Source organism: Pseudorca crassidens, chromosome 9, assembly GCF_039906515.1.
Source record: "Pseudorca crassidens isolate mPseCra1 chromosome 9, mPseCra1.hap1, whole genome shotgun sequence".
NCBI lineage: Eukaryota > Metazoa > Chordata > Mammalia > Artiodactyla > Delphinidae > Pseudorca > Pseudorca crassidens.
The window spans coordinates 55,556,533-55,582,394 of record NC_090304.1 but is presented as its reverse complement, the minus strand read 5'-3'; the positions used below and the strand labels follow the sequence as shown (position 1 = coordinate 55,582,394).

At 54.1% G+C, this 25,862-nt stretch overlaps 1 protein-coding gene, 1 long non-coding RNA gene and 1 pseudogene across 2 annotated transcripts in view; 2 read left to right on the top strand and 1 right to left on the bottom strand.

The window, feature by feature from the left end:
* Nucleotides 1–2,263, top strand: part of LOC137230651 (uncharacterized) — a 38,760-nt gene extending 36,497 nt beyond the window's left edge. Inside the window, exon 5 of the long non-coding RNA XR_010946204.1 lies at nucleotides 31–2,263. This is a non-coding gene — a long non-coding RNA (uncharacterized lncRNA). The remainder of the gene's footprint in view (nucleotides 1–30) is intronic.
* MYO7A (myosin VIIA) overlaps nucleotides 1–25,862 on the bottom strand; it is an 82,658-nt gene that overhangs the window by 861 nt on the left and 55,935 nt on the right. Inside the window, exons 30-46 of the mRNA XM_067750455.1 lie at nucleotides 17,544–17,714; nucleotides 15,131–15,248; nucleotides 14,249–14,375; nucleotides 12,897–13,066; nucleotides 11,791–11,981; nucleotides 10,959–11,083; nucleotides 10,128–10,285; nucleotides 8,970–9,123; nucleotides 7,423–7,578; nucleotides 6,786–6,891; nucleotides 5,299–5,412; nucleotides 4,133–4,220; nucleotides 3,869–3,975; nucleotides 2,587–2,772; nucleotides 2,119–2,235; nucleotides 1,090–1,173; nucleotides 81–200 (exon numbers count right to left, since the gene is read on the bottom strand). Of these exons, the coding sequence (XP_067606556.1) occupies nucleotides 81–200; nucleotides 1,090–1,173; nucleotides 2,119–2,235; nucleotides 2,587–2,772; nucleotides 3,869–3,975; nucleotides 4,133–4,220; nucleotides 5,299–5,412; nucleotides 6,786–6,891; nucleotides 7,423–7,578; nucleotides 8,970–9,123; nucleotides 10,128–10,285; nucleotides 10,959–11,083; nucleotides 11,791–11,981; nucleotides 12,897–13,066; nucleotides 14,249–14,375; nucleotides 15,131–15,248; nucleotides 17,544–17,714 (2,292 nt within the window). The remainder of the gene's footprint in view (nucleotides 1–80; nucleotides 201–1,089; nucleotides 1,174–2,118; nucleotides 2,236–2,586; nucleotides 2,773–3,868; nucleotides 3,976–4,132; nucleotides 4,221–5,298; nucleotides 5,413–6,785; nucleotides 6,892–7,422; nucleotides 7,579–8,969; nucleotides 9,124–10,127; nucleotides 10,286–10,958; nucleotides 11,084–11,790; nucleotides 11,982–12,896; nucleotides 13,067–14,248; nucleotides 14,376–15,130; nucleotides 15,249–17,543; nucleotides 17,715–25,862) is intronic.
* LOC137230541 (ester hydrolase C11orf54 homolog) lies at nucleotides 23,229–24,185 on the top strand (annotated as a pseudogene).

Genomic DNA, 25,862 nt, shown 5'->3' with positions numbered 1-25,862 from the left:
GGTGCTAATTTGTGGGTCCCTCAATTGAAGCTGCAGGTGAGGCAGGGGAGCCCGCCAGGCCTGGAAGGAAGAGCTCTCACCAGTGACGTCTCACAGAGAAGTTTGCTCCCGCGCACCAGGTTCCCGATGGTGATGTGGAAGTAGGTGTTGCCGCTGCTCCAGTTGGAGATCTTGGTGAAGGGGTGAGTGGTCAGGATGTCCTAGGGGAGCAGAGAGTGTCTGAAGCTGCACGGCCTGGACCGTCCGGCCTCACTCTCCTCAGCTCCAGCCCAGACACCACCCATGCAAAGGACCCCAGACTCTCAGACGAGAAAAGGGGCAAAGGGAAGAGTCCAGCTGTGCTGTGGAGCTGCTGTGGGAAGCAGATGCCTTCCCCCTCCAGGCCTTGGGTGGGGCCGGCTGGTGGGACAAGAGGCCGTCAGGTGTATGGGGCCCGGAACTGGAAATCTGAGAGCCTGAAGGAACTGAAACTGTGGTCACAGATGAGATGGTCCAGCGGAGTTGGAGGGGGGAGACAAGAAGACACAGGCTGGGGGAACACAGTGTGTGGGCTGTGTAGAGAAGTGCCTGAGAGGGAGACCAAGGGGGACATGAGGAAAACCAGGAAAGTGGGCACATAGAGCCACGGGGAAGATGGTGGTCGTTGCCCCCTTCGCCAACAGCCCCCGTTGTGCCCTCTCTGTGTCAGTGGTAGGACTTGTCTCCTGGCCCCCTCGGTAGGAACTGCTCAGGCCCACAGACCTGAGCAGCAGTTACTCCAGTAGAGCCTCCCACCCTGACCAGTGTGGACAGAGAGCATTCTGGGAGGAAGTGCTTGGAAGTATCCAGTGACGCTGAAAGGCCAAGCACTAGAGTGATGGGATTTAGTAGCGAGGGCTTTGTTAGTAACTCAGCAGTTTCGATGGAGAGATGAGAGGTAAGGAAGTAGACGCAGCAAACACGGTCAGCCTCTCAGATGTGTGGCCAGCTGGGTGGATGAAGCGAGGATGGTGGTGGCTGATAGGGTCTCTCGGGGTTTGAGTCTGGGGGCCTTTGTTAGAAGTGCAAACAGAGAAGCCCACCCGCGTCCTCTTCCCTGTCGCTGCTCACCTTGGTTCTGGGATCAATGAGGCTGACCCCATACTTGTTGATGGCGATTAGGAGAATCTCAGGGAAGTTTGGCTCTGTAGTTTGCTAGTTAAAAAAAAAAAAAAAAGCCAGAGACGTCAGGTGGGGAACCGCCCCCAGGAGCCGCCCCCAGCTGGGCTTGAGTCTGCCTCTCCTGCTGCCTGCGTGATGCCAGGGGTGCACTGGTGCTCCACGACCTCGTGGTTTCTAGCAATACCTCTGCTGGGCCCCCAGAGCTACCCCAAATCCCTTCACGGGCCCCCAACCAGCCCGGCAGCAGTTTCAGCCCTTCTGTCCTGCTTCTCTAGGAGTCTCTGCTATTGCTCCCTCTCAGCCCTAAAGCCCCTCATCTTTAAAAAGCCTCCTTGAACCCTACACCTGCCTCCAGGCTCTCTTCGTTGCACAGCCAGGCTTCTCAAAGGGGCCCTCTCCTCAGTGTGTAGCAAGGCCATTCCCCCCTCTCCATCCTGACCTATCCCCTCGCCCCAGCCACTTCACCATTCTCCTGCCTCTGGTCCTGCCCCTCAGATCCACCCCCACCCTGAAGTCAGAGTGGGCTCTGGCCCCATCAATCATCCCTGTGCAAAACCGTCCAGGCTGGGCACCACCTGCAGGAGGAACCCTACTGGCCTCTCCTGCTCGCCAACCTGCTGCTTACCGCAGTCTGCGCGCTTCACACCCCCGCCCATCCACACTCACCCACTCGCACTTCCTGCCCAGGCCTGAGCTCTCACACCTCTCTGGGTCTTTGCTCGTGCCAGGCCGTCTGCCAGGAACCCTCCCCTCAGGGTCTCCCTGGAAAGCTCAACGTTGCCTCCTCCAGGAAGCCGCCTCAGTGTCCCAGGACTAAGCCCAGGGCCCAGTACTTAGCTGAGACACCTAGCTGGGCCATTTCCTCCTTTCCTTGCCAGGCAGGTGGCAGAGGCCACTGCAGTTTCCCAGAGTCATGGGGAGGAGCCTCTGTGCCATCTGGTTCCCCCTTGTCCTGAGAAGCACGCACCCACGGCATACCTTCACCTCGAAGAAGGCTGAGCCGAAGGTGGGCCACTTGAAGATGAGCTTCAGGAAGGCCAGCTTGGCGTCCTCCTTGGACTTCCCTGCGTGCTTGTTGAAATAGGCGACGATGGACTGCAGGGGGAGCGGGGGGGTCAGAGTCCTCTCCCCTGCCGCTCCTGCCCCATCTGCACTGTCAGCAGCTGCCATGGGCCCTGGAGGCTATGAAGCCTCCCCACTTCTACCAGTTAATGGACTCCTGACAGCCCTTCCCTCCCCAAAGCAAGCAGGCCAAACAGTATCAATTAAAATCCGGTCACCATGGTAACCAGGACAGGGCAAATTACTGCCAAGTGGCCGGCTGAATTTACAGGGGCCACAAGAGATACTTCCCTGGGCTGCTGTCCAGCACCTGCCCCCTTGACCCTGGGGTACCCAGAGAACCATTCAGGGGGCCCCTATTCCCACTGTCTCCCCCACGGTCACCCGCTTCCAGTCGTCAGGCGAGATCTGCCGGATGAGGTCCTGGGGCACCAGCTCCCGTAGAAGCTTGGGGATACTGGGGAAGTAGGACTTGTCCTCCTCAAACTTGGCCCTGTAGATGAGTGCCCCCAGCTGCAGCACTTCCTCCCGCGTGCACTTGTGGTAGCCTCGGAGATACTTGGGCAACTCCTGCCAGAGACAGAGCGGGTCACAGGCAGTGGAGGCACCTGGAGGAAGTGGGCTTCTTCCCTTAAGCACCCCCCACCCCCCCACCCCCCGTGAGGCCGGGTCTACTGCTTTACCCCACATTTGGGCCCACCTGCTTCCCCAACCTCAGCTGACACTGCTCCCCAAGGGGGGAAGGCACAGTACGGGGAAACAGCATTATGCCACAGATTCAGCGCTTTACAGATTTAAAAAGGCAGATGGAGGAGATCAGAGAGAAGGTTATGGGCTTCTTCCCGATGAGAGAAGATGGTGGACCGACCCAAGTTGGTGGAGGTGATGATGGAGAGACGTGAATGTGTTTCAGAGATAAGAGATAGTCGGGAGGTAAAGTCTTCAGGTGAGTGATTTGGGACATGGGAGAGGTCCACGCTGACTCAGGTTTCTGCCTTGGGGGAGCTGGTAGTTAACGGTGCCACTTGCTAAACGGGCAACATGGGGCAAAGGGGAGAGGAAGATCCTGGGTTTGAAGGAAGGCGGCCCTTCTGGCTCGCAGGCCATGGTTCTCTCTACCAGGGCAGCTGCCTTCCCCACCACTGGCGCCCCTCCCAGCATCCTGGTCTGTCTGTCCCACAGAACGGTAAACGGCCACCTCGGAAGAGACCACTGAGTCTGCAGTCATGAAGACCTGGAATCCAACCCCAGTTCCATCAGCCCTGTGATCCTAATTACATCACTTGATCTGAGTGTTCCTCTGTGAAATGGGAACAACGTAACTCCTTCTTGGGGGTTGTTGGGAGGACAGAATGAGTACAAGCTGCCAGACACACAATAGAGGCTCAGCCTGGGAGCCACCTGCTGGCTTCCCGCAGGCCCATGCCCTGCTGGAAAACGTCTACAGACCCAGGTGTACCAGCAGAATCCCAAATCCAGAGCATAGCCCCTCACCAAGGGAAGGGCCTGCGAGCTCAGCCCGAGGGCTGGAGGGTTGGGAAGGAGAAGGATCTGAAGTTGGGCCACCTCCGGAGACCCCAGCAGGAATGGCTTCCAGTCCATGCTGCTGCCCCTCCCCTGGCAAGGACAGCAGGCAACCACAGCAGAGAGGCTCTGGGCAGCTCACCTGGTAATAGTGGAAGATGGAATCGGCCATGGGGTCCTTCCCTGGCACCGTGGTGGTCCACAGCTTCTTCATGAAGAACACTTGGTAGGTGAGCGAGGGCACGATTCCTGTGGCAGAGGGCAGTCGGTCACCCAGAAGATCCCAGCACCAGCCCTGGAGGAAGGCCTGACTCGGGCCCCACCCAGGTGGGCCTCAGGTATGGCCCCGAGCCAGGACCTGCTGGGCCCAGGCCTCGGATGATCCCAGGACTCAGCCTCACGTTACCATCCTTGACGGGCCGTGCTTTCTTTATCCAGTCCGTCAGGTGTCGTACAAAGTCGAAGAAGAAGTCATTCTCAGGAACGCTGATGACCTAGGGACATGGCCGTTCTAGTCCACTCATTTTAATTGGAGCAATACTGAGTTTTCTGACTTTCCCACCCAAGGCCTCCCCGGCAGCCCCTTCTCCAGAAGAACTCCTGCTCGCAGCCAGAGGGAGTGTCCATGTATCAACCCCATCTTGCCCCGACTGTGCCTGTTGAGTGTGTCTGTCCAGTGACAGTGACTCCCTTCAGTCATTCAGCAAAGAGTCACTGCTGCTCTAGGACCCTGGAAAAAAGGCCGAGAAAGGGGCCCAGTCCCTGCTTTGGACATTCTCTGGTATCCGTGTCCTGCTCCTCCCACAGGCTCTAAGCCCTGCTGGGTCCAGGACCTCACGGAGATCACCTCTGGGTCACAGTGTCTGGCACAGGGACAGACATGAAGTGAGGAGACAGACATGGATGCACAGGGAACTGTGGGTGAGCGACAGGAGAGAGCACCTGACCTGCCTGCAAGGGTCAGGGAAGCCCCCCAGGGGAAGGGGCTTTCAAGCTGGGCCTTTGACTCCTATGGACATAAATGGGGCAGGGGGCAATGTGGGGTGAAGGCAGGGGCCTGTGCTTCAGAGTCAGCCCCACCTGGATCTGAGTCCCTGCTGTGTGACCTGAGATAAGTCACTTAACACTTCTGAGTCCAGGTTTTGTGGTCTATTAGGTGGGGATGGTCATTCTCCCTTCAAGGGCTTTTTCAGAGATGAACTGACCTCAGCCTGGCAGCTGAGGGACCAGTCAAATCAACTCTGGAAAGTACATGTGTATTGGGGCAGGGCGAGGAGCCTAGTGTGTCCAGAGCACAGAGTGCTCCCAAGAGGTCTGTGGCCAGGCTGTGCAATGCCTCAGAGGAGAGAGATGTAGGCATAGCTGCTGCATGTCAGGGGGCCATTGCAGGGATGTAAGAAAGAGACGGGCACAATCAGATGCCGTGTGCAAGAGGGCCTCTTCCTCTCCCCGTCCCTCCTTCTGTCTCTGTCCCCACCCCCGCTGCCCCATGAGCTCCCAGGGCGCCAGCAAATTTCCCATGAGACAGACCAAGAGCAGGCAGATAAGCAAGCAATGCCCCCCCCAACCCACCTTATCTGCAATTTTGACAAAGAGGCTGAATCCCTCGGAGGACTTGAGGAGCAGCCGGGCGGCGATGTTCTGGCAGAAGTCCTTGGCCTTGGTGCTGGACTCCACCTCGAAGGCCTGGGGGAAGGGGTGGCGGGGGAGCACCTGCTTGCCTCTGGCAGGGCCTCTCCCAGGGCCTCTCGCATCCCTGTGGCTGTGCCTCCAGCTGGACGGAGCCCCCTCCCATGCAAGACACCCTCCTCCTGAGGGGGCTTCCCCAGAGCTGGGCACCATGCTTAAGACAAGGAAGAAGTATAAAACCTACCCTGTATAAAATAAACAAACTACAAGGATATACTGCACAACACAGGGAATATAGCCAATATTTTATAATAATTATAAATGGAACACCACCGTTAAAATTTGTGAATCACTGTGTTGTACAGCTGACACTCATATAATATTGTACATCAACTAAACTTCAATTAAAAATAATTTTTTTTAAAAGAAGGAAAAGCAACTCCTGTCTGGGTCTTCCCAGATCGTGCCCTTCCCAACCCTTCAAGCGGGACTAAGCCTTGGCCTCCAGGGTCCTGGGCCCAGCTGTACAAGCATGAGTGATGGCAGAGGCCAAGGGAGCACAGGAGGGACAGGGTGAATGGAAGGAGAGAAACTGGAGGAAGGAGAGAGCAAACTCCAGAAAGGGTGAGGAGTCAAGAGCCGGGAAGCAGCCCAGACTGGGCTTGGGAGGGATGGGAGGGTCTGGAGAAGCCCAGATGAGGGAGGAGTGCAATTTGAGGGGTGGGGGGGTGCTCCATGTAACCCTCCATAGGGGACAGGAAAAGATTTTAGGAAGTTTTTCTGTCCTTGTGACTAGAATCCCCTGGTGGTATTTCTGAGTCTCTAGTCTAGACAAGTTTTTAAACTGTTTTAAACTGCTTTTCAAACCGAAAATTTCACTGTTGGTCTTGTTTATCTGAATGAGATGCTGTGCTGGGATGGAGCAGGGGGTGTAGATCAGGAGCCGGCATGACAAGAAGACAAATAGGACTTTTGCCCAGGGGACCGCGGTGGAGGGGACTCACACTCAGGTCAGGTGAGAAGGAAGGAAGTGTTAGTCTGCAGGAGAGTGGGCTTGGGGCAATGGGGGAGGTCTTGGGCTGCGGAGCAGGCCTGTGCCCAGGAACAGAGCTGGCATCGGAGATGACGTCAACACAGAGCTCAGCTCAGAGGGAGAAAGCACGTTTCTCCAAGCAGAGGCTCCTCAGAGAGAGGGAGGGGTGAGCTTCTCAAGGAAGCTGATCAAGGAAGTGAGAGGCTGAACCAGGAACCCAAGGGCTCCTGACCCGAGGCGTCTGTGGCCTCTTGACTGAGCCCCGGCTCCACTGAGGGGCAGGAGGATGGGGGCAAAGGTGGGGGTGGTGGGGAAGAGACAGCAGGGCTGCCCCGTGTCCCCGAGGGAGCCTGGTCCTTCAGGGGCACCCACAGACCAAGAAGCCAGAGTCCCTCACCTCGTCTGTGTCATCGGGAAAGTAGACCTTGTGGAAAATCTGGGTGGTTTTGTGCTGGATGGCCTCCACCTCCACCAGGTGCGGGGGGTACTTCCGGGACCCGTTTCTGAAAACCAGCGGGGGGGGGGAAGGGGGGCAAGTCAGGAGGCAGCAGATTCCTGGGGCCATGGGGAGCAGAGAGCAGAGGGCACTTTGGAGACAGGCAAACCCAGTCCTAATCCCCAGCCACCACTTCCTACCAGGTGACAAACTCTCAAGCCTCTAGTTCCTCATCTGTAAAATGAGGTGATCATGGTACCCACCAGATAGGGATGTGGAGGGGACCGAATGAAGCAAAGGGTACAGGTGGGCTTTGCAGAGTGTGGAGTGCGGCCCAGGTGTCTGCCTCCCCAGCAGACTTGAAGGTATGAGAAAATAACTTTCTGAGCAACCAGACTCTCAAACTGTCCAGAATGGGTACTGGGCACTGCCACCTTTGTCAACCTGGCAGCTGTGGGACCCCGAAGATGATGGGTCAGGACCTCAGCATCCCCAAGGGACTCGTCTCGCAAGCCAGGGTGGCCGGAAGCCCATCCCAGTGCCTGCCACCACGCACTATGCCCACTGCCCCCTCTGCCCCTTGCAGCCCCTGCTGTACCTCAGGGCTTTCTGGAGCCGCTGCAGGCAGTCGATGGCGAGTGGGCAGTGCTTGCGGGACTGCAGGAAACGCTGCACATGCGGCAGGAGGATGTTGCTGGGCGGGAAGAGCCCTGTGCACAGCCAGAGCAGCTCCCAGCCCCGCTCCTCACTATACCTGCAGGAAGAGGTGTGGTGTCCAGCAGGGCCACCGCGGGCCGATACGCCTCAGCTCCTCACGCGGCAGCACATGCCTGCCCTCACCCCCACCCCTGTCTGAGGACCAACACGGACCCACCCCCCTGACAGCCTGATCCCATTAGTGCTACTCAAAGTCTGGTCTGCCAACCCCACCCCAGGCCGCACACTTACTAGTCAGGTGGAGGTAAGGTGCTTGTGTCAGCTGTGTCATCAAGCACTCTGGCTAAGATTTTTTTTTTCTTAGAAAGACTTTCCTATGACGGAAGCAGTGTGTGATTTATATTATGGCAGCAGCTCTTTAACTCGTATGTTATTTGAGCAGCACTACGTTAGACCAGCCCCAGGACTCCCTCAGGCACTACTCTGAGCTCCTTCGGTCTGGCAGGAGGGAAGCCTGGAGGGCTTCTAGGAGGAGGTGGCATTTGATCTAGGCTTTGAAGACTGAGGCAGATTCTGATATGCAAAGGAGAAGAAAGGTTTTCCTGGCTGTGGGCACAGAACGTGCGAAAAGATCTGACGCATGGTCCAATGGTAGACTTGTTTAAGAGATGTAGAGAGTGACAAAGCTGGGGAGGGAGTTGGAAGTCTGGGAATAAAGGGAGAGGGTGGGGCTTCTCTCAGGCTCTGAGATGAGCATGTGCCTGACTTCCCCCTCCTGCCATGGTCTGGGCCATCAGGGAGGCGGTGACACCCTCTGGGGTCCAACACCCCCAGCCCATGAGAGTTTTTTTTTTTTTTTTTTCGCGGTATGCGGGCCTCTCACTGTTGTGGCCTCTCCTGTTGCGGAGCACAGGCTCCCGACGCGCAGGCTCAGCGGCCATGGCTCACGGGCCCAGCCGCTCCGCGGCACGTGGGATCCTCCCAGACCGGGGCACGAACCCGCGTCCCCTGCATCGGCAGGCGGACTCTCAACCACTGCGCCACCAGGGAAGCCCCCATGAGAGTTTTTAGCCAGAGCTTCTGACTGACAGCTCAGCCTGAGCCAGGGATGGGACAAGTGCTCATGAGATGCACCTGTAGGCGACAGTGGCATCTGGGCTAGGGCGGGTATCCAGAGGAGGCTCGGGCAGAGAGCAGCGGGAAATGAGGAGGAGCCGGGGCTGTTCAGCTTGCGGGGAGGACAGACTCAGGGCGCAGCCACCACCTCTCGGTTCTTGACCCTCTTCCTTGGGCCTTGAGGGAGAGCTAGGACATGAGGGGGACTGAGGACAGCTTCCTGCTCTGAGTGAAGAAGGACTGTTCCCAGGCAGAGCCAGCTGCTGCCTGGGCAGGGAGTGAGCTCACAGTGGGAGGAGGACCTTCACGATTACCTTCAGCTGTTAGCACTGGGGGGGGCCTGCCCCTCACCCTCCCACCATCCCGGCTTACCTGATGTGGTTGTCAGTCAGCTGCTTCAGGATCTGCACGTACACCTCGTCCTTGAGGGGCTCAGCCTTCAGGGCACCCTCGAAGATCTGGTCTGTGAGCTCATTGACGGAGCGCATCCTCTTGGACGGGTAGTCACCCATGTACTTGAGCACGGGTGGGGAGCTGTCAAGGAAGGCTGTGGCCAATCGGGGAACAATGGCCCGGGAGGCAGGCGGCCACACTCTCCAGCAGGGTCTGCCACCCCTGATCATGTGGCCCTGGGCCTCAGGCTACTCACCCAGGAAATGGGCATAATCTGCCCACACTGTTCTCCATGCCCACTGCCCACCCTCTCTCCTCAACTCCTCTGGCCACCTCCTCACTGGCCATCGTGCTCCAGGCCCCAGCCCCACTACCAGAGTCCTCACAGCAACCAGAATAAACTTTCCAAATCACAGATCTAACCATGCCACCCCCTGCCCCAGTGGCTCCCCATGGCTGCACTGCAGGACACAGTCCAAGCTTCTTAACAGGCCTTGGGAAACTTTCATCCATCAGCCCACATCTTAGGATTCCCTTCTTGAACTCTAGCCTCTAGCTGTGCTGAGTTAATTTCTGCCCTTGAAACAGCCCTGCTCTGTTTTGCCTCAGGGCCTTTATACATGCTGCTCCCTCTGTCAAGAACATTCCCCACCTATCTCCCCTTTGACTGGCCAAGGCCTTCCCAGTCTCCAGCCTAGATATACTTCCTCCAGGAAGTCCTCCCTGCCCTCCTCCAAGGCCAAGTCAGGTCAATGTGCTGTCGGGTCCCATCACAGCACTGACCCCGATCAGCACATCTCCACTCTCAACTATGAGCACCATGAGGCTAGGGACTGGGTCTGCTCACCGCCGTGTCTCCATGCCTGGCCCAGCACATGGCACGATATACATCTGTCAACCAAGTGACAGGGTGCGAGGAGACAACGGGTGAGGCAGCCCCCTGCACGCTGTAAGGTGCCGGGCACACAGAGGGAGCCGCTCCGTCAGCATCCCCCCACGTCTGCCCAGGCCCCAGCTGGGCCCCTCAGAAGGAAGTAAGTGTCTAGACGAAAACCCTAGAGGCCAGACCCAGCCCAGCCCTCCCCTGCCCTAGGTGCCCCCTCCCCGTGACCCCCCCAGCCCTGAGGGTGCGGATATCGATGAAGGCCATGCAGGCCTCCTGCGAGAGCTCCTCGCTGCCCAGGATCTTCTTCAGCAGCGCCTGCTTGAGCGGCTCCCGCGTGTGGCTCCACAGTCGGTCCTTGCCGCGGGCCTTGGACACCATCACGCGGCTCAGCGTGTGCTTGGGTGGGGGCCTGCACAGCACGGGACAGTCCGCACTGACGGCCAGGTTGTGAGACTCCAGCCCCATCCCGCCCGCCCCGTGCAGGAAGCGGAGCGGAGGGAACCGGCTTCCCTGCTGCGCCGCGTGACCTGGGATGAGTCACCAGCCCTGCAGGGGCCTTACTTTCTCAGCCCACAAGGCTGGCTGGGCCCCGGCAGCCCTGCCCGCCTCCCCGGCCTGCTCGCGCCTGCTTCTCTCTGCTCGCTCTGCTCCAGCTGTGGCGCTCCTCCACCCGGCTCACCCCGCCCCAGCTTAGCTCAGACACCACTTCCTCCACGAAGCCTCCATCTCCACCCCGACCCAGCATCTCCATCACAACACTGGGCGCACAGAATAACAGCCGCCTGGTCTCATGCCTGTCTCCCCACCAGGACTGTGAATCGGTGAGGCAGGTACAGCCTTGAGTCAGGAGCGCCCAGGACTCCACCTAGGGTGGGCGCAGTCACAGTATCTTAAATAAAGGAAGGATAAGATGACACAACATGAGAAGCGTCATCTCGATGGACTGAAACTGCCCTCTGGTTCCCTCTGACCTGGGCACTGTTCACAGACAGGGACACCACAAAGCAACCCCAGCACGCAGACCAGAGAGTAGAAGCCTGCAGCTCCCTGTCCTGGGGCCCTCTCTCCCCTTCCCCCGTCACCTGAAGTAGTCGTAGGAAAATTCCTCCAGCGTGTAGGGCTTGGCGCGCACCTCAGGCTCTGCCGTTCGCAGCTGCAAGAGCCGGATAACGTCCTGCCTCTGGTCGGGGGTCATGGTGACCAGGGCCTAGAGACCGAGAGACGGGGAGCTGAGGTCAGGCACCCCTGGATCTCTACCCCGGGCCCCTGGATCAACATGGTAAAGCCCAGAGCCTTCTTAAGTGGGTCTGGAGGTGGACCCTGTGCCCCATTCTGACCCTGGGAACACCTTTCCTCCTGGGGGATCACTGCCGTTACCACTGCCTCCATCATGCTGGCCTTAGGACCCTTCCCTTGGTGCCCTGTGTCTGAACTAAGTTGGGTCAGTCAGAAAGCCTGGACAAGGCAGCGGATGCAGTGTGAGAACTGCCCCGTCAACAGAGCCTGGCTCCGGAGCTGCCTGGAAAGCTGGGCTCCGAGTCCTCAGTGCTGGCTCAAGGGGCTCCAGAGGAAGCAGGGCCTCACTTCCCATCTCTGCCCTCACTGCCTTTCTGGACAGTGCAAGCCCCTACCCCCGTCCCCATCCCCTAGGCCACTCTTCTCTGATCCCCTACCCCTGGGCAGTTCCTCCTCTGATGCAATTTCTAGGTCCCTCTCCACCTGGCATACATTTGATAGTTGCCCCCAACTTTCAGTTTATGGTCCCATAAGACCCCCAGATCATCTTCACAGAAGCTGCAAAGCATGAATCTACTGTAACCCCTCACTCCATTTTATGTGGGAAGAAGACAAGGAGGGGCCAGGGGAGGGGCCAGGGGAGCCTCCCATGCATCTGCCCCACCCCGGGCCACGTACCACAATCTCCCGCGGTGGCATGGTGACAGTGGGCATGACATACACGCAGTCGGTGGGGAAGTCCCCACGCTGCTTGGTCCTCTCATTGATGCCATTGGCCCAGCCTGAGTTCATGACCTGCTCTCCTGTGTCATGGTCCAGGATGATGAGGTCCCCCTTGGCAAAGCTGAGGAAGCCTGACTCCTCGCCCGCTGGAAGGCATGGGTGAGCAGGGCCACATGGGGGCAGAGAGAGAGGCTGGGTTGGAACACCTCTCTTGGGGTTGATGACCCGTAAGCCTCTCCTCCCCACTGGAACTGAGGCCCTGTCCCGTATCTGCTCAGCAGCCGCTCTGCCTCTACCTTGCACAACCCCCAACACAGATAGCCATCGGAGGGGGCCCCTTCCCAGCTCAGAAGCCTTCCGTGGCTCCCCACTGCCCTAAAAGGAATCCCACACTCCTCGACACGCTACAGGCCTGTTGCTGGCAGATGGCCTTCCTGACGTCTTCTGCCTCACTTTTTGCCCCTCCCGCCTCACCTCACCCATTCCAGCCGAAACAAACTACCCGCAGTTCCCAGACACACCTGCCCCCTCCAGCCTCTGCTCGGTTCTCCTCTCTGCCCCAAACGTTCTGTTCACACATACGTCCTCCCCGAACCCCAGGCTCCCACAGCCTCTGGGCTTCCCGGGTCACTGCACTATCACAGGGATGGTCACTGTCTGTTCCCACCCCCTCCCCACTGAGGGCAGGGCTGGGTTCATTTCGTCTCTTTCTCACGCTCTGCTCGGGACCTCAAAGGCCCGGGGATGCACGGTCCATAGTTGTTACCACTGTCATCATTTGAAGATGGTGGGTATTGGGGGAACACTGAGGAGGAACCCCTGATCTCATTTGGAGAAGTTGGCAAGTAATAGGTATTTAAGACCAGAGGGAGGAAGGTTCCCCACAGGGCACAGATCGAAGGCACAGGGTTGAGCTATTTGGTCCAGCTGGAAACGAAGGTTTCTGGGGAAGAATGGGTAACAGGCTCTAGTGATCCTGAACGCCAGGCCAAGGCCAGGGCACGTAATCTGCCTAACACCCTGACCCCGGGGACCGGCATCTCGTGCCAGGAGCCACTCACCAGGGCTGGGGTTGTCCTGCAGGGCCACCACATACTTAGACCTCTTTCGGAGCCCCTCCAGGAAGGTGACCACCAGGTCACGGATGTCCTCAGCATTGCTGGAGGTGAAGGTGTACTCATCCCCCTTGATGGTGGCCAGCGTAAAGCTGGGGGCTACCAGTTTCGCTCCCCTGCAGGACCAACACGGAGAACAGGGCCCTGTCGGGGTCACTCCTGCCCAGCCTGAGTGAGATGCAGCACAGCCCAGGTCAGAGCAGCCCAGCGAGAGCGAGACACGGCACTCCCTGAAGGAGACCAAGGCCAGCCCAGTCAGATGTGGCCCAGCCAGAAAGAGGCCGGCCCAGCCAGGGTGAGATGGGGCCCAGGCAGCCACAGCTCAGCCTGAGTCAGCCACGGCCAGGCCAAAGTCACACATGGTCCTGGGAGGCCTGCAGGGGGAGCTCACTTCCCCTTTGTTGTCTAATTCCCACTCACCCTTTAGGGCTCAGCCTAGAAACCACCGCCTCCAGGAAGCCCTCCCTGCCTTCCCATAGCCCTCAGCACACTGGCCCCTACTTTACAATGGCTTATTCGATGCCCATCTCCCCCTCTCAAGTGAAGCTGCAAGAGGACAAGGACTATCTTGTCACCACTGCATCCCATGTGCCTGGTCAGAGCTGGACACGACCCAACCCCTGCCCACATCGGACACAGCCCAGAGACACTCCTACAAGCCCCAGATGCGGGGAGGAGGCACTGCTGGGAATGCCAGTCCATTCCAGGACCCACTCCCAACGTTGCTCCCATGTGCACTGCACTTCTCAGTTTACAAAAGAGCTCTCCTATCAATTATTGCATGTATTCCTCACCACTGTACTGATGGAAAGACCTCCATTTTAGAGATGAGGGCGTGGAGGTGAGTCCCACACGGAGCCCTGAATCTCAGGCCAGCTTTTTGTACACGCTCGACTGTCCCTGACTGTCCTAACCACCCGTGCCCATCTCAGAACAGCCACGAATGTGCTGTAAATACCCGCCCCCCCACACCCTATAGGGAGGAAGGTGCCTGAGGGGTCTGCAGGGTGCAGCACATACTGCTCGGTCACGTGCGACCAGGACAGGCCACTGCGTGTCTCTGCACCTCGGTGATGTCCTCTGTTAGGTTTCCTTCAAAGGCCCCCATGACCCGCAGAAAAGCCCCGGGAGCTCTCTCCTTCCCTGTGTGTCCGCCTGTGTCTCCATCTGCCCCTCCTCACTTCAGAAAGTGCTGAATCAGGACCCTGGGTTTGAGTCCCATCCCTGCCACTGGTCTTCATGCGGCTTTGGACAAGTCCCCGCCCTGCACTGACGCGGGGGGTGGGGGCTGGACTAACCGACTGCTGGACACGGCCATGATCTCGGGGAAGGACAGCTCCAGAAGCACCTGCTCCTGCTCGTCCACGAAGTAGACGCCCGTCCAGTTGACGGCCACGATGACGTCGTTCTTGGGGAGGCTGGGGCCTGGGGCAGAGACAGAGGCACTGAGAGGGCACCTGCCCGCTCCCGGACCCAGCCCTTCTTGATCCTCATAACCACCAGGGAGGTGGCCAGGGTGGGGTATGTTGATGTCCATTTTACAGATGTGGAAACTGAGGCTCGGAGAACACAACCTCCCTACGAGCCGAAACCCCAGGTGCGGCGGGAAGAGAGTGTTGGATTAAGGAACTGGGTTGGAGCCGCGTTCCTGCCACTGGTCTGTGCAGCTTGGGACAAGTCCCTGCCCTGCGGTATGGTGGGATACGGGGAGGAGTCAGACAAACTGAGCCCCAACGTTCCCTCGAACCTGATATTTGGTGGTTCTGTGAAGCCACCACCAGCACAGGGCCTGGCATGGAGCAGGTGCCTGGTACCGGTGGCCCGAGGTTGGCTAAGCAAGTGGCCAGGACAGGTCTGTCGGCTGCATCTACTCTCAGCTTCACGGGTTCGGCCCAGCCTGTGCTCTGGGCCACCCTCTTCTGTACACAGTAGGTGCTTTAATGATCACAATACTCAGTCAATTGTTTGACCCAGTGTGTTGCTGAGTACCTACTATGTGCCACGGAGCCCTACTGGGCTGCAGGGAGGCAGGACCCACTCAGCACACTCACTTGGAGGCCAGGCAGCCCTGCGGGCAGGAGGCTGGCTGACTGGGGAGTCTGGCTCAGGCCATCCCCCTCCCTCTGTCACGGACCAGAGCCATCGAGGGAGGGATGGGAGGCAGGTGGGCTGAGGGGTACCTGAGAACTTGTAGGCTTCGTAAAACCTGGAGAAGAGCAAGGGCCACTTGAAGCGGGCATAGTTGACCACATCCTCTTTGACCTTCTGGGCATCAGTTCTCCTCTGGGCATAAATCCCCTGGAGGGGCACAGACAGGGACAGGGGACAAGAGACTTGGCACAAGCTCTGCCTGGAAATCAAACGTCCCTGTCTGCACGTCAGAAGTGGGCCCCAGGCCACCGTGTCCTCGTGCACACCATGGCCTCACCCCACCCCCCCAGCCCACAGCCTCCCCGTCACTCCATCTTCCTCCGATTCCATCAACAGCGGAGAGCACTTGCTAGAGGAACATGGGTCCCCCCCTCAGGGAGCTCCCGATTCAGCAGAGTGACAAGAAAGCCCACAATCCCAGCCGGCGCATGTGCAAGGCACAAGGGCAGGGATCAGGGAAAGAGTTTGGGGAACAGGAACATGAGTGGCTAAGGATGGGGCCGGGGGGGGTGCCAGGCCTGACCAAGAAGAGGGAGTGGGAAACCGGTGAGTAGGAGCCAGGTCACAGAGAACCATGGGCGAGGCCACCACTGTGAGGCTGGTCTCTTAGTGGAAACTGACAGGTAAACTTGGGAGTTAGGAAGATTGCAGGGTAGAGAAGGGTTGGAGCCTGGAGTGGGCAAGCAGATGGGGGAATAATGCAGTGCTCCTGGCAAGAAATTAATGCACGCATGTTTTATTATCTAAAAATATTCTGCCGAGCTTTAATAAGAACTTGGTGGTATTGGAGTAGAATTGGAGGGATCAGAATGAACTCATGGTTTTTATCATCTATGAACACAAACATAGATGAAGACGTGTGTGTGCCAGCCCCTGTGCTGTCACATTTCCATGCACGAAGAGGGCCCAGAAGCAATGCCATCCCAAGAGCTGTGAGTATTCAGGGATAAGGGGCTCAGCATCTCCAACCTAATCTCAGATGGCTCAGAAAAAATAATAACATGTATGTGTGCAGAGAAAATAAAAGCAAATGTGGGACAATGTTAACATCTGGTGAGTCTAGGTGAAGTGCATACTGTACACAGCAGGCCTAGCTTTTTAACTTGCAACTTTTTCGTAAGTTTGAAATTATTTCAAAATAAAATGTTTTTACTCCTCTGACCCTAATAATCATGCTAATTCGGACCTGTCCACTCTACAAGAGGCCGGGGCCAGGGCTCTGGAACGCACAGGCCAGGGCACTACAGTCCAGGGGGAGACACACGAGCTCGGTCATGGGCTCTGAGAGGGCAGAGGGCACATCTGTTGTACTCGCAGCTGTGTCTCCAGGGCCTGGTGCAGTGCCCAGCACATGGCAAGCACCCAAAACAAAGGGAATTCATGAGTGATGGCACCCAACCCAGAACATGCCAGGTGCCACATGCACATTGGCCGCGCACACCGAGGACCCAGGGAAGGCAGAGGAGTGGAGGTGGGGACGGAGGCTGGAGCTGCTGGCAGGTGGAATGGACGGGCTTCAGCAGCTAACCAAGTGTGAGGGGTGAGGGAGAGGAGGTGGCCAAGGACAGAGAGTGGGGGAGGGAGTACATGCATCTCTTCTGGAGGGGGCTGAGGACAGGGAGGTCCTCGGGGGTGAGCCAGGTCTAGAAGCACAGGGGGTGCAGGGAGCATTCGGGTACAGGTGGAGACTTGTGGGCAGCTCAAGGGGAGGCAAAGAGCTCAGGGGGAGACACATGGGGCTCCTGGGTTAGGGAAGAGGCCACGTGGCGTAGGGGTTGAGACACACTGATCTTGGAGCCCTTGGCAACTTGTGTGCAAAGAGGATTCTGCTCTTATACAACCAGGGCCTGGAGATGGGGAGGCCCATGGGTCCCCTCCAGCAGCCAGGGTCCCCCACCCCAACCAGGGCACCCCTGCTCTACTTGGGGCGGGTCTCTTAGCTTAGAAGGGAGCTACTCAGGGCTGGTTATGGGCCTGGGGCCTTAAACAAGAGGCAGAGGGGGCCAGTACCTCAAATTCCCCAGGCAGGAAGTTGGGCCAGAGCTCTTTTAGGGGAAAGGAGGTGCACTTCCTAGAAGCTCCTCCAGCATGCACCAACTCTCCTGAGCTGCAGCACTAATAAGCTTTGGTGGGAGGCCAGGAGCTGGGACCCCCAGTGCCCATGGACCCATGGTTTCCCTCATGAGGCCATGGGGCTAGATTTGATCCATCTCTGTGTCCCTGGCGCCCAGTGTAGAGTAGAGGGCAGAAAACACAAGTGAACTGATACCCATGGTGGAGAAAGGCTGCTGGGAGCCAGGAGGTCAAGGGTGCCATCCTGTCCTCCCAGCCCCATGGACAGACAGATGTCAGGTAAGAGCTGTGGCCTCTTTGATTTCTCAGGTCCTTACCCTTCAGCCAGGTCATCAGAAAGCCCCTCCTTCACAACCCCAGCCCTCTGACCTTCTTGTGGGCAGCAATGGCCAGCTGGGCCCACTTCTCCAGCGTCCTCAGGGGCGTGATCTCACGGTCAGGGATGTAGGTGGGCACGAGGTTCAGGAGGCGCTCCAGGATCATCTCAGAGCCGTAGTCCACAAAGTACTGCTGGGAGGCCAGCTCGGCCAAGTCATCCTCCTAGGTGTGGGGAGATCTCATTCACACACGCTCTGGGAAGCCATTCCGGGCCACCAAAGCCCCCAGGCCCTGCATCCTGTCACTTTCAGACCCTTGCCATTGGGACCCTGTGCTCTCCCTGACTCACCAGGACCTCCTGTCTGCTTGGTGGAGCCATGAGCACCCCAAGGGCAGGACCACACTCACCTGCTCCTGGGTTTCCTCAGCACCAGCACAGAGCTGGACTCTGCCCAGGGGCACATGAGCTGACCCAGGGGGACCAGCCAGCCCATTGGTAATGGGTCAGCCACTACCTTCTCAGCCTGATGAGAAAGGCCTGCCCTGGAGAATGGGGGACCTGGGTACCGCTGGAGACTATCAGAGGAACGGGGTGCATCACTACCTCCATCACCATCACTACACCCCCTGGGGACAGTCAAGGCATTGAACAACCAGTGAGTCATAATGCAGAGGTTGCAGAGAGCCAGATGGGCACTGAGCATTTGCCCCTTTTCTGTCTGAGGCTGGTGCATGGCAGCCCCAGTGATGCCTGCCTGGGGCTCCCCAGGGCTATGGCAGCAGGGGCAATAGGGAAAGGGTCTTGTGCACCTTGAAGGCAGTAGATGTTTTCCAACTAGTTCAAAGTAGTTTGGAATTTTAGCAACTGATATGGCTGTACTAATACATTCTCCTTGAATATCAGCTCGCCAACACCAAAACCACCACTATTATCATCACCACCATTACCAACACCAACACCACCATCAGCAGCACCATCATCATCATCACTACCTTTACCACCACCTACACCATCACTACCTCCACCATCATCCCTCATTTCCATCATCTCCATCCTTATTCCTCCATCATAATAACCAACAGAACCATAAGTGTCATGAAAACCATCATCACCATCAAAAACAAAGCAACCACATCAATCCTGTCCTCAGGAGATAAAAGGATACACGTTTGTAAACTGTGGTCTAAACGAGTGGATCTCTTACTCCTTTAGAGCAGAGTTTCTAGACTAACTAACAATACAGCAAGATGCACAGACAAGATGGTGGAGTGGAAGGACCTGAGCTCACTTCCCCTCACAAAAACACCAAAATCACAACTAACTGCTGAACAACCATCGACAAAAAAGCACTGGAACCTAACAAAAAAGATATTCTACTTCCAAAGACAGAGAAGAAGCCACAACAAGACAGTAGGAGGGGTGCATTCTCAATACAATCAAACCCCATGCCAGCCAGGTGGGCAACCCACAAACTGGAAAATAATCATATCACAGAAGTTCTCTCAAAGGAGTGAGAGTTCTGAGTCCCATGTCAGGCTCCCCAGTCTGGGCGTCTGGCAAAGGGAAGAGGAGCCCCTGGAGCATTTGGCTTTGAAGGCCAGCTGGGCTTGATCACAGGAACTCCACAGGACTGGGGGAGAGAGAGACTGCAGTCTTGGAGGGCACACACAAGAGTTCACATGCACTGGGACCCAGGGCAAAGTAGTGACTCCACAGGAGCCTGGGCCAGACCTACCTGCAGGTCTTAGAGGGTCTCCTGGGGAGACAGGGGGTGGTTGTGGCTCACTGTGGAAACAAAGACACTTGTGGTGGAGGTACAGGGTACTCATTGGCATGAGCTGTCCTGGAGGCTGCCATTTTGACACTAAGACCTGGCCCACCCAACAGCTCGAAGGCTCTAATGCTGGGACATCTCAGGCTGAACAACCAGAAGGCCAGGAACACAGCCCCAATCATCAGCAGACAGGATGCTTAAAGTCTTCCTGAGCCCACAGCTGCCTGTAAACACACCCCTGGACATGGCCCTGATCACCAGAGGGACAACACCCAGCTCCACCTACCAGTGGGCAGGAACCAGTCCCTCCCACCAGGAAGCCTCTTAGACCAGCCTCATGCATCAGGCGGCAGACGCCAGAAGCAAGAGGAACTAAAATTCTGCAGGTTGTGGGACCATAAACACAGAAAGTTAGACAAAATGAGACAGCAGAGGAATATGTTCTAGATGAAGGAACAAGATAAAACCCCAGAAGAACAACTAAGTGAAGTGGAGATAGGCAATCTACCTGAAAAAGAATTCAGAGTAATGATGGTAAAGATGATCCAAGATGTCGGAAAAAGAATGGAGGCAAAGATTGAGAAGGTAAAAGAAATGTTTAACAAAGACCTAGAAGAACTAAAGAACAAAAACAGAGGTGAACAATACAAAAACTTAAATGAAAAATACTCTACAAGGAATCAATAGCAGAATAAATGAGGCAGAAGAAAGGGTAAGTGAGCTGGAAGACAGAGTGGTGGAAATCACTGCCACAGAACAGAATAAAGAGAAAAGAAATGAGGACAGGGCTTCCCTGGTGGCACAGTGGTTAAGAATCCACCTGCCTGGGCTCCCCTGGTGGCAGAGTGGTTGAAAGTCCGCCTGCCGATGCATGGGACACGGGTTTGTGCCCCAGTCCGGGAAGATCCCACATGCCGCGGAGTGGCTAGGCCCGTGAGCCATGGTTGCTGAGCCTGCGCATCCGGAGCCTGTGCTCCACAACGGGAGAGGCCACAACAGTGAGAGGCCTGCATACCGCAAAAAAAAAAAAAAAAAATCCACCTGCCAATGCAGTGGACACGGGTTTGAGCCCTGGTCCAGGAAGATGCCACATGCCACGGAGCAACTAAGCCCATGTGCCACAACTACTGAAACCTGTGTGCCTAGAGCCCATGCTCCACAAGAGAAACCACCACAATGAGAAGCCCGAGCGCCACAACGAAGAGTAACCCCTGCTCACCTCAACCAGAGAAAAGCCTGCGCACAGCAACGAAGACCCAACACAGCCAAAAATAAATAAATAAAATTAATTTATTTAAAAAAAGAAAAGAAAAAGAAATGAGAACAGTTTAAGAGACCTCTGGGACAATGTTAAACGCACCAACAATCACATTACAGGGGTCCCAGAAGGAGAAGAGAGAGAGAAAGGACCTGAGAAAATATTTGAAGAGATAACAGCTGAAAACTTCTCTAACATGGGAAAGGAAACAGTCACCCAATCCAAGAAGTGCAGAGAATCCCATACAGGATAAACCCCAGGAGGAACACGCTGACATACATATTAATCAAACTGACAAAAATTGAAGACAAAAAGAAAATATTAAAAGCAGCAAGGGAAAAGCAACAAATAACATACAAGGGAATCCCCATAACGTTATCAGCTGAGTCGTCAGCAGACCAGAAGGGAGTGGCACGATATATTTAAAATGATGAAAGGGAAAAAACTACAACCAAGAATACTCTACACAGCAAGGCTCTCACTCAGATTTGATGGAGAAATCAAAAGCTTTACAGACAAGCAAAAGCTAAGAGAATTCAGCACCACCAAACCAGCTTTACAACAAATGCTAAAGGAACTTCTCTAGGTAGAGAAGAAAAGCCCACAACTAGAAGTAAGAAAATTACAAATGGGAGAGCTCACTGATAAAGGCAAACATACAGTAAAGGTGGGAAACCATCCACACACAAATATGTTAACAAAATCAGCAATGGTGAGAAGAGGGTACAAATGCAGGATGTTGGAAACACATTTGAAATTAAGAGACCAACAACTTAAAACAATCTTGTATATATATAGACAGCTATATCAAAATCTCATGGTAACCACAAACCAAAACTCTACAATAGAGATACCCACAAAAAAGAATCCAAACACAACACTAGTCATCAAATCAAAAGAGAAAAAAAGAGGAAGGGAAGAAGAGAGAACTACAAAACAATCCCAAAACAATTAACAAAACGTCAATAAGAACATACATATCAGTAATTACCTTAAATGCAAATGAATCAAATTACCTTAAATGCAAATGAACCAAAAGACATACACTAGCTGAATGGATACAAAAACAAGACCCATATATATGCTGTCAACAAGAGACCCCCTTCAGATCTAGGGACACATACAGACTGAAAGTGAGGGGATGGAAAAAGATATTCCATGCAAATGGAAATCGAAAGAAAGGTGGAGTAGCAATATCCATATCAGACAAAATAGACTGTAAAATAAAGACAGACAGTTACAAGAGACAAAGGTAGGCACTACATAATGATCAAGGGAGCAATCCAAGAAGAAGATAAAACAACTGTAAATATATATGCACCTAACACAGGAGCACTTCAATATATAGGGCAAATGCTAACAGCCATAAAAGGAGGAACCAACAGTAACACAATAATAGTGTAGGACTTTAACACCCCACTTATATCAATGGACAGATCATCCAGACAGAAAATCAATAAGGAAACACAGGCCTTAAATGATACATCAGACCAGGTGGACTTAATTGATATTTATATAGCATTCCAACCAAAAGCAGCAGAATACATATTCGTCTCAAGTGCCCATGGAACATTCTCCAGGATAGATCACATGCTGCGCCATAAAGCCTTGATAAATTTAAGAAAACTGAAATCATATCAAGCATCTTTTCTGACCACAATGCTATGAGATTAGAAATCAATTACAAGGAAAAAAACTGTAAAAAACACAAACACGTGGAGGCTAAACAATATGCTACTAAATAACCAATGGATCACTGAAGAAATCAAAGAGGAAATCAAAAAATTCCTAGAGACAAATGAAAATGAAAACATGATGATCCAAAACCTGTGGGATGCAGCAAAAACTTTTCTAAGAGAGAAGTTTAAAGCAACACAATCTTACCTCAGGAAACAAGAAAAATCTCAAATAAACAACCTAAACTACACCTAAAGCAACTAGAGAAAGAAGAACAAACAAAACCCAAAGTTAGCAGAAGGAAAGAAATCATAAAGATCAGAGCAGAAATAAATGAAATGGAGATGAAAAAAATAGCAGAAAAGATCAATGAAACAAAAAGATGGTTCTTTGAGAAGATAAAAAATTGATAAACCATTAGCCAGACTCATCAAGGAAAAGAGGGAGAGGTCTCAATAAAATTAGAAATGAAAAAGAAGTTACAGCAATACCACAGAAATACAAAGGATCATAAGAGACGACTACAAGCAACTATATGCTGATAAAATGGACGACCTAGAAGAAATGGACAAATTCTTAGAAAAGTACAGTCTCCCAAAACTGAACCAGGAAGAAACAGAAAATATGAATAGACCAATCAGAAGTACTGAAATTGAAACTGTGATTTAACAACTCCCAACAAACAAAAGTCCAGGACCTGATAGCTTCACAGTGAATTCTGTCAAACATTTAGAGAAGAGTTAACACCCATCTTTCTGAAACTATTCAAAAAATACCACACAAAAAGTCCAATATCACTGATGAACACAGATGCAAAAATCCTCAACAAAATACTAGCAATCCAAATCCAACACTACAAGGATCACACACCACGATCAAGTGGGATTGATCCCAGGGATGCAAGGGTTTTTCAATCTCTGCAAATCAATCAGTGTGATACACCACACTAACGAATTGAAGAATAAAAACCACCATTCCAGGTTGTGCCCTGCCCCCTTCCCTCTTGTTTCATTCACACCTAAGGAAGATGGCTTGCGCTGAGTATTCTTTTCAGCTGTCAAGTCTAGAGGAGCTTGTTGGAGTTCTGCAGAAGGTGCTAAAGGATAACTTTGCTGATGTCCAGGTCTCTGTAGTTGAGTGCCCTGATTTGACTAAGGACCATTTACCTTTCCTGTAAAAGGCATCTGTGGGAAAACTAGAATTGCAGAAGTAGGAGGTATGCCTTACTTATTGCCTCTTGTAAATCAAAAAACAAGTTTATAACCTAAATAAGATTGCAAAAGAACTCCAACTTCCCAGAGCTTTTATTCTTAGAGCAGGAGTAGACCCATTTCAGACTCTTGGATTCAATTCTGAGTTTATGTCAGTTGTTCAAACAGAAAGTGAACACAAACCTCCTGTGTATTGAAGTTCATTTGCTCGTATTAACCCTAAAGATGGAGGGTGCCTACTAGAGAAGTACAGTGAGAATATCATGATTTGGGGTGTGCATTACTGGCTAATCTTTTTGCCAGTGGGGGCCAACCTGGAAAGGTCATTGAGATGAAAGCCAAAAGAAGAACTGGAAAACTTAACTTTGTGACTTGTATGAGACAGACTCTTGAAAAAGATTATGGAGATAAGCCTGTGGGGCTGGAAGGTACTTTCGTGATTCAGAAGAGAAAAGTGAAGACTCACATTATGCCCACAGAATTGTCTTCCTGCCCATTGAACTCTGATGAAGACGTGAATAAATTGTTGCATTTTTATGAGATGAAGGCTCCTTTGGTCTGTCTGCTGGTTTTTGTCTTCAGAGACCCAGGGTTTGATTTGAGGTTGGAGCACACTCGGTGTTTCAGTCATCATGGAAAAGGTGGACACTACTATTATGACACCACCCCAGATATAGTGGAATAACTTGGATACTTCTTACCTGCAGAGTTTCTGTATTGCATTGACCAACCAAAAGAGACCCATTCTTTTGGGCGAGATTATATCAACTGATACTCATTTAGAAGAAGAAATAATTAAGGTTAATTGATTGATTAACTCATTGATAGATAGTAATATAAAATCCAAAGGGGTCGGCAAGATGGCAGAGGAGTAGGAGGACGTGGAATTCATCTCTCCCCACAAACGCATCAAGAATACATCTACAAATGGAACAATTCTCACAGAGCACCAGCTGAACACTAGCAGAGGACCTTGGATACCTAAAAGGACAAGAAAGATCCCCGTGTAACCAGGTAGGATGAAAGAAAGAAAAAGGGAAAAAGAAAAGGAGAGGAAGCGGGATGGGAACGGCACCCCTGGGTCGTGGGGAGCTGAAGGAGAGGAGAGGGTCCCACATCTGGGGAAGCCCCCTCATAGACAGGGGCATGAATTGGGACACAAGGGAATTCATGGGCTATTGGAAGAGAGTGCCAACAGCCAAGCAGGACAGAGTGAAACCTACACAGATGGCCTGTGCCACAGCCCTGTGTGCCCCAGCCTGAGACAGGTGTCCACTGGTGTGCACAGAGGCTGAGTGCTGGAACATGGGGTTTGGAGAGCAGACCCAGGAGAGGGCTTCTGTTGGCTGTGAGGAGACAGCCTGAGGGGATGGAAGTGAGGAAATCCACAACTGGGAATGCTTGTGGAGGAAACTTGGACTGCCACAGAAGCAAAGAGCCATAGTTAAGTGATGCGTAAGGGGCAAAGCTGCCATTGCAGACTCTCTCCCCGTGTTCCAGCCCCTGCCTCCCCGGGGAACTAAGAAGGGCCCCCGCTGGGGCCAGCTCTCCTGTGCCCGTGACTGCTGGCTCCCCCACGTGCCCATCGCCACCAGGGTAGACTCACGTGCTCCAGGGCAGCCTCGGGAGCAGACCCCTGTGGGTGGCCCACACACAGAGGTGGGGCTGAAACGACAGCTGAGCCCCAGGGGACATACAACTAAGGAAGAAAAGCTGAAATCTCTCTTCACAGCTGCACAAACCATGAATTGACACCCCCGTGACTGGCCTTGTAAAGTTAGCACCTACAGAACATCTGAATGGACAATCAGTGCTCCTGCAGCCAAGGCAGGTCTAGCTTTAGCAGCTGTAGACTTTGTGGGCACATACACATGAGGGTTGGGCTGGCCTAGAGTTGGAGCTGCCCCCATAGCATCCACAGTGGGTCCAGATCCATGATTACTGCAATCCTAGGACCTGACTTCAGTAGATCTATGCTGGTGGCCTGGTGAAAACAACATATGAGAGACACCAGGGCCGATTGCTGGCATACCCACATTTAAGGTGGGGCTGAGAGCAGTGCCAATGATGGTGTAATCTGAGAGCTCGCACAACAGGTGAAAGGTGACACAACAGAGCAACCCCACAGGCGAACAGCTCCAGAGGAGGAATACTCAGTGGCTTCCTTCCCAGTGGGAGTGCTCCAATCCTGCCTACCTCACAGTGCAGATCAGAACCACAGCTAAGAAGAAGACCTGGGGGCCTCTACTCCAACAACTAGGGAGTAGAGCCCATCTCTGACAGGGCAGTGACAACCACAGAGCAAAGGGGAAGCTCTACTCAATATCCAGTACAGGCTATGGTCACCACAACATCAGTCATACCTCCTATAAAGGGGCTAATGTCCAGAATACACTGAGGAAAGAAGTGGCAGATATCTATACTAAAAACAACCCTCGCACCAAAAAAT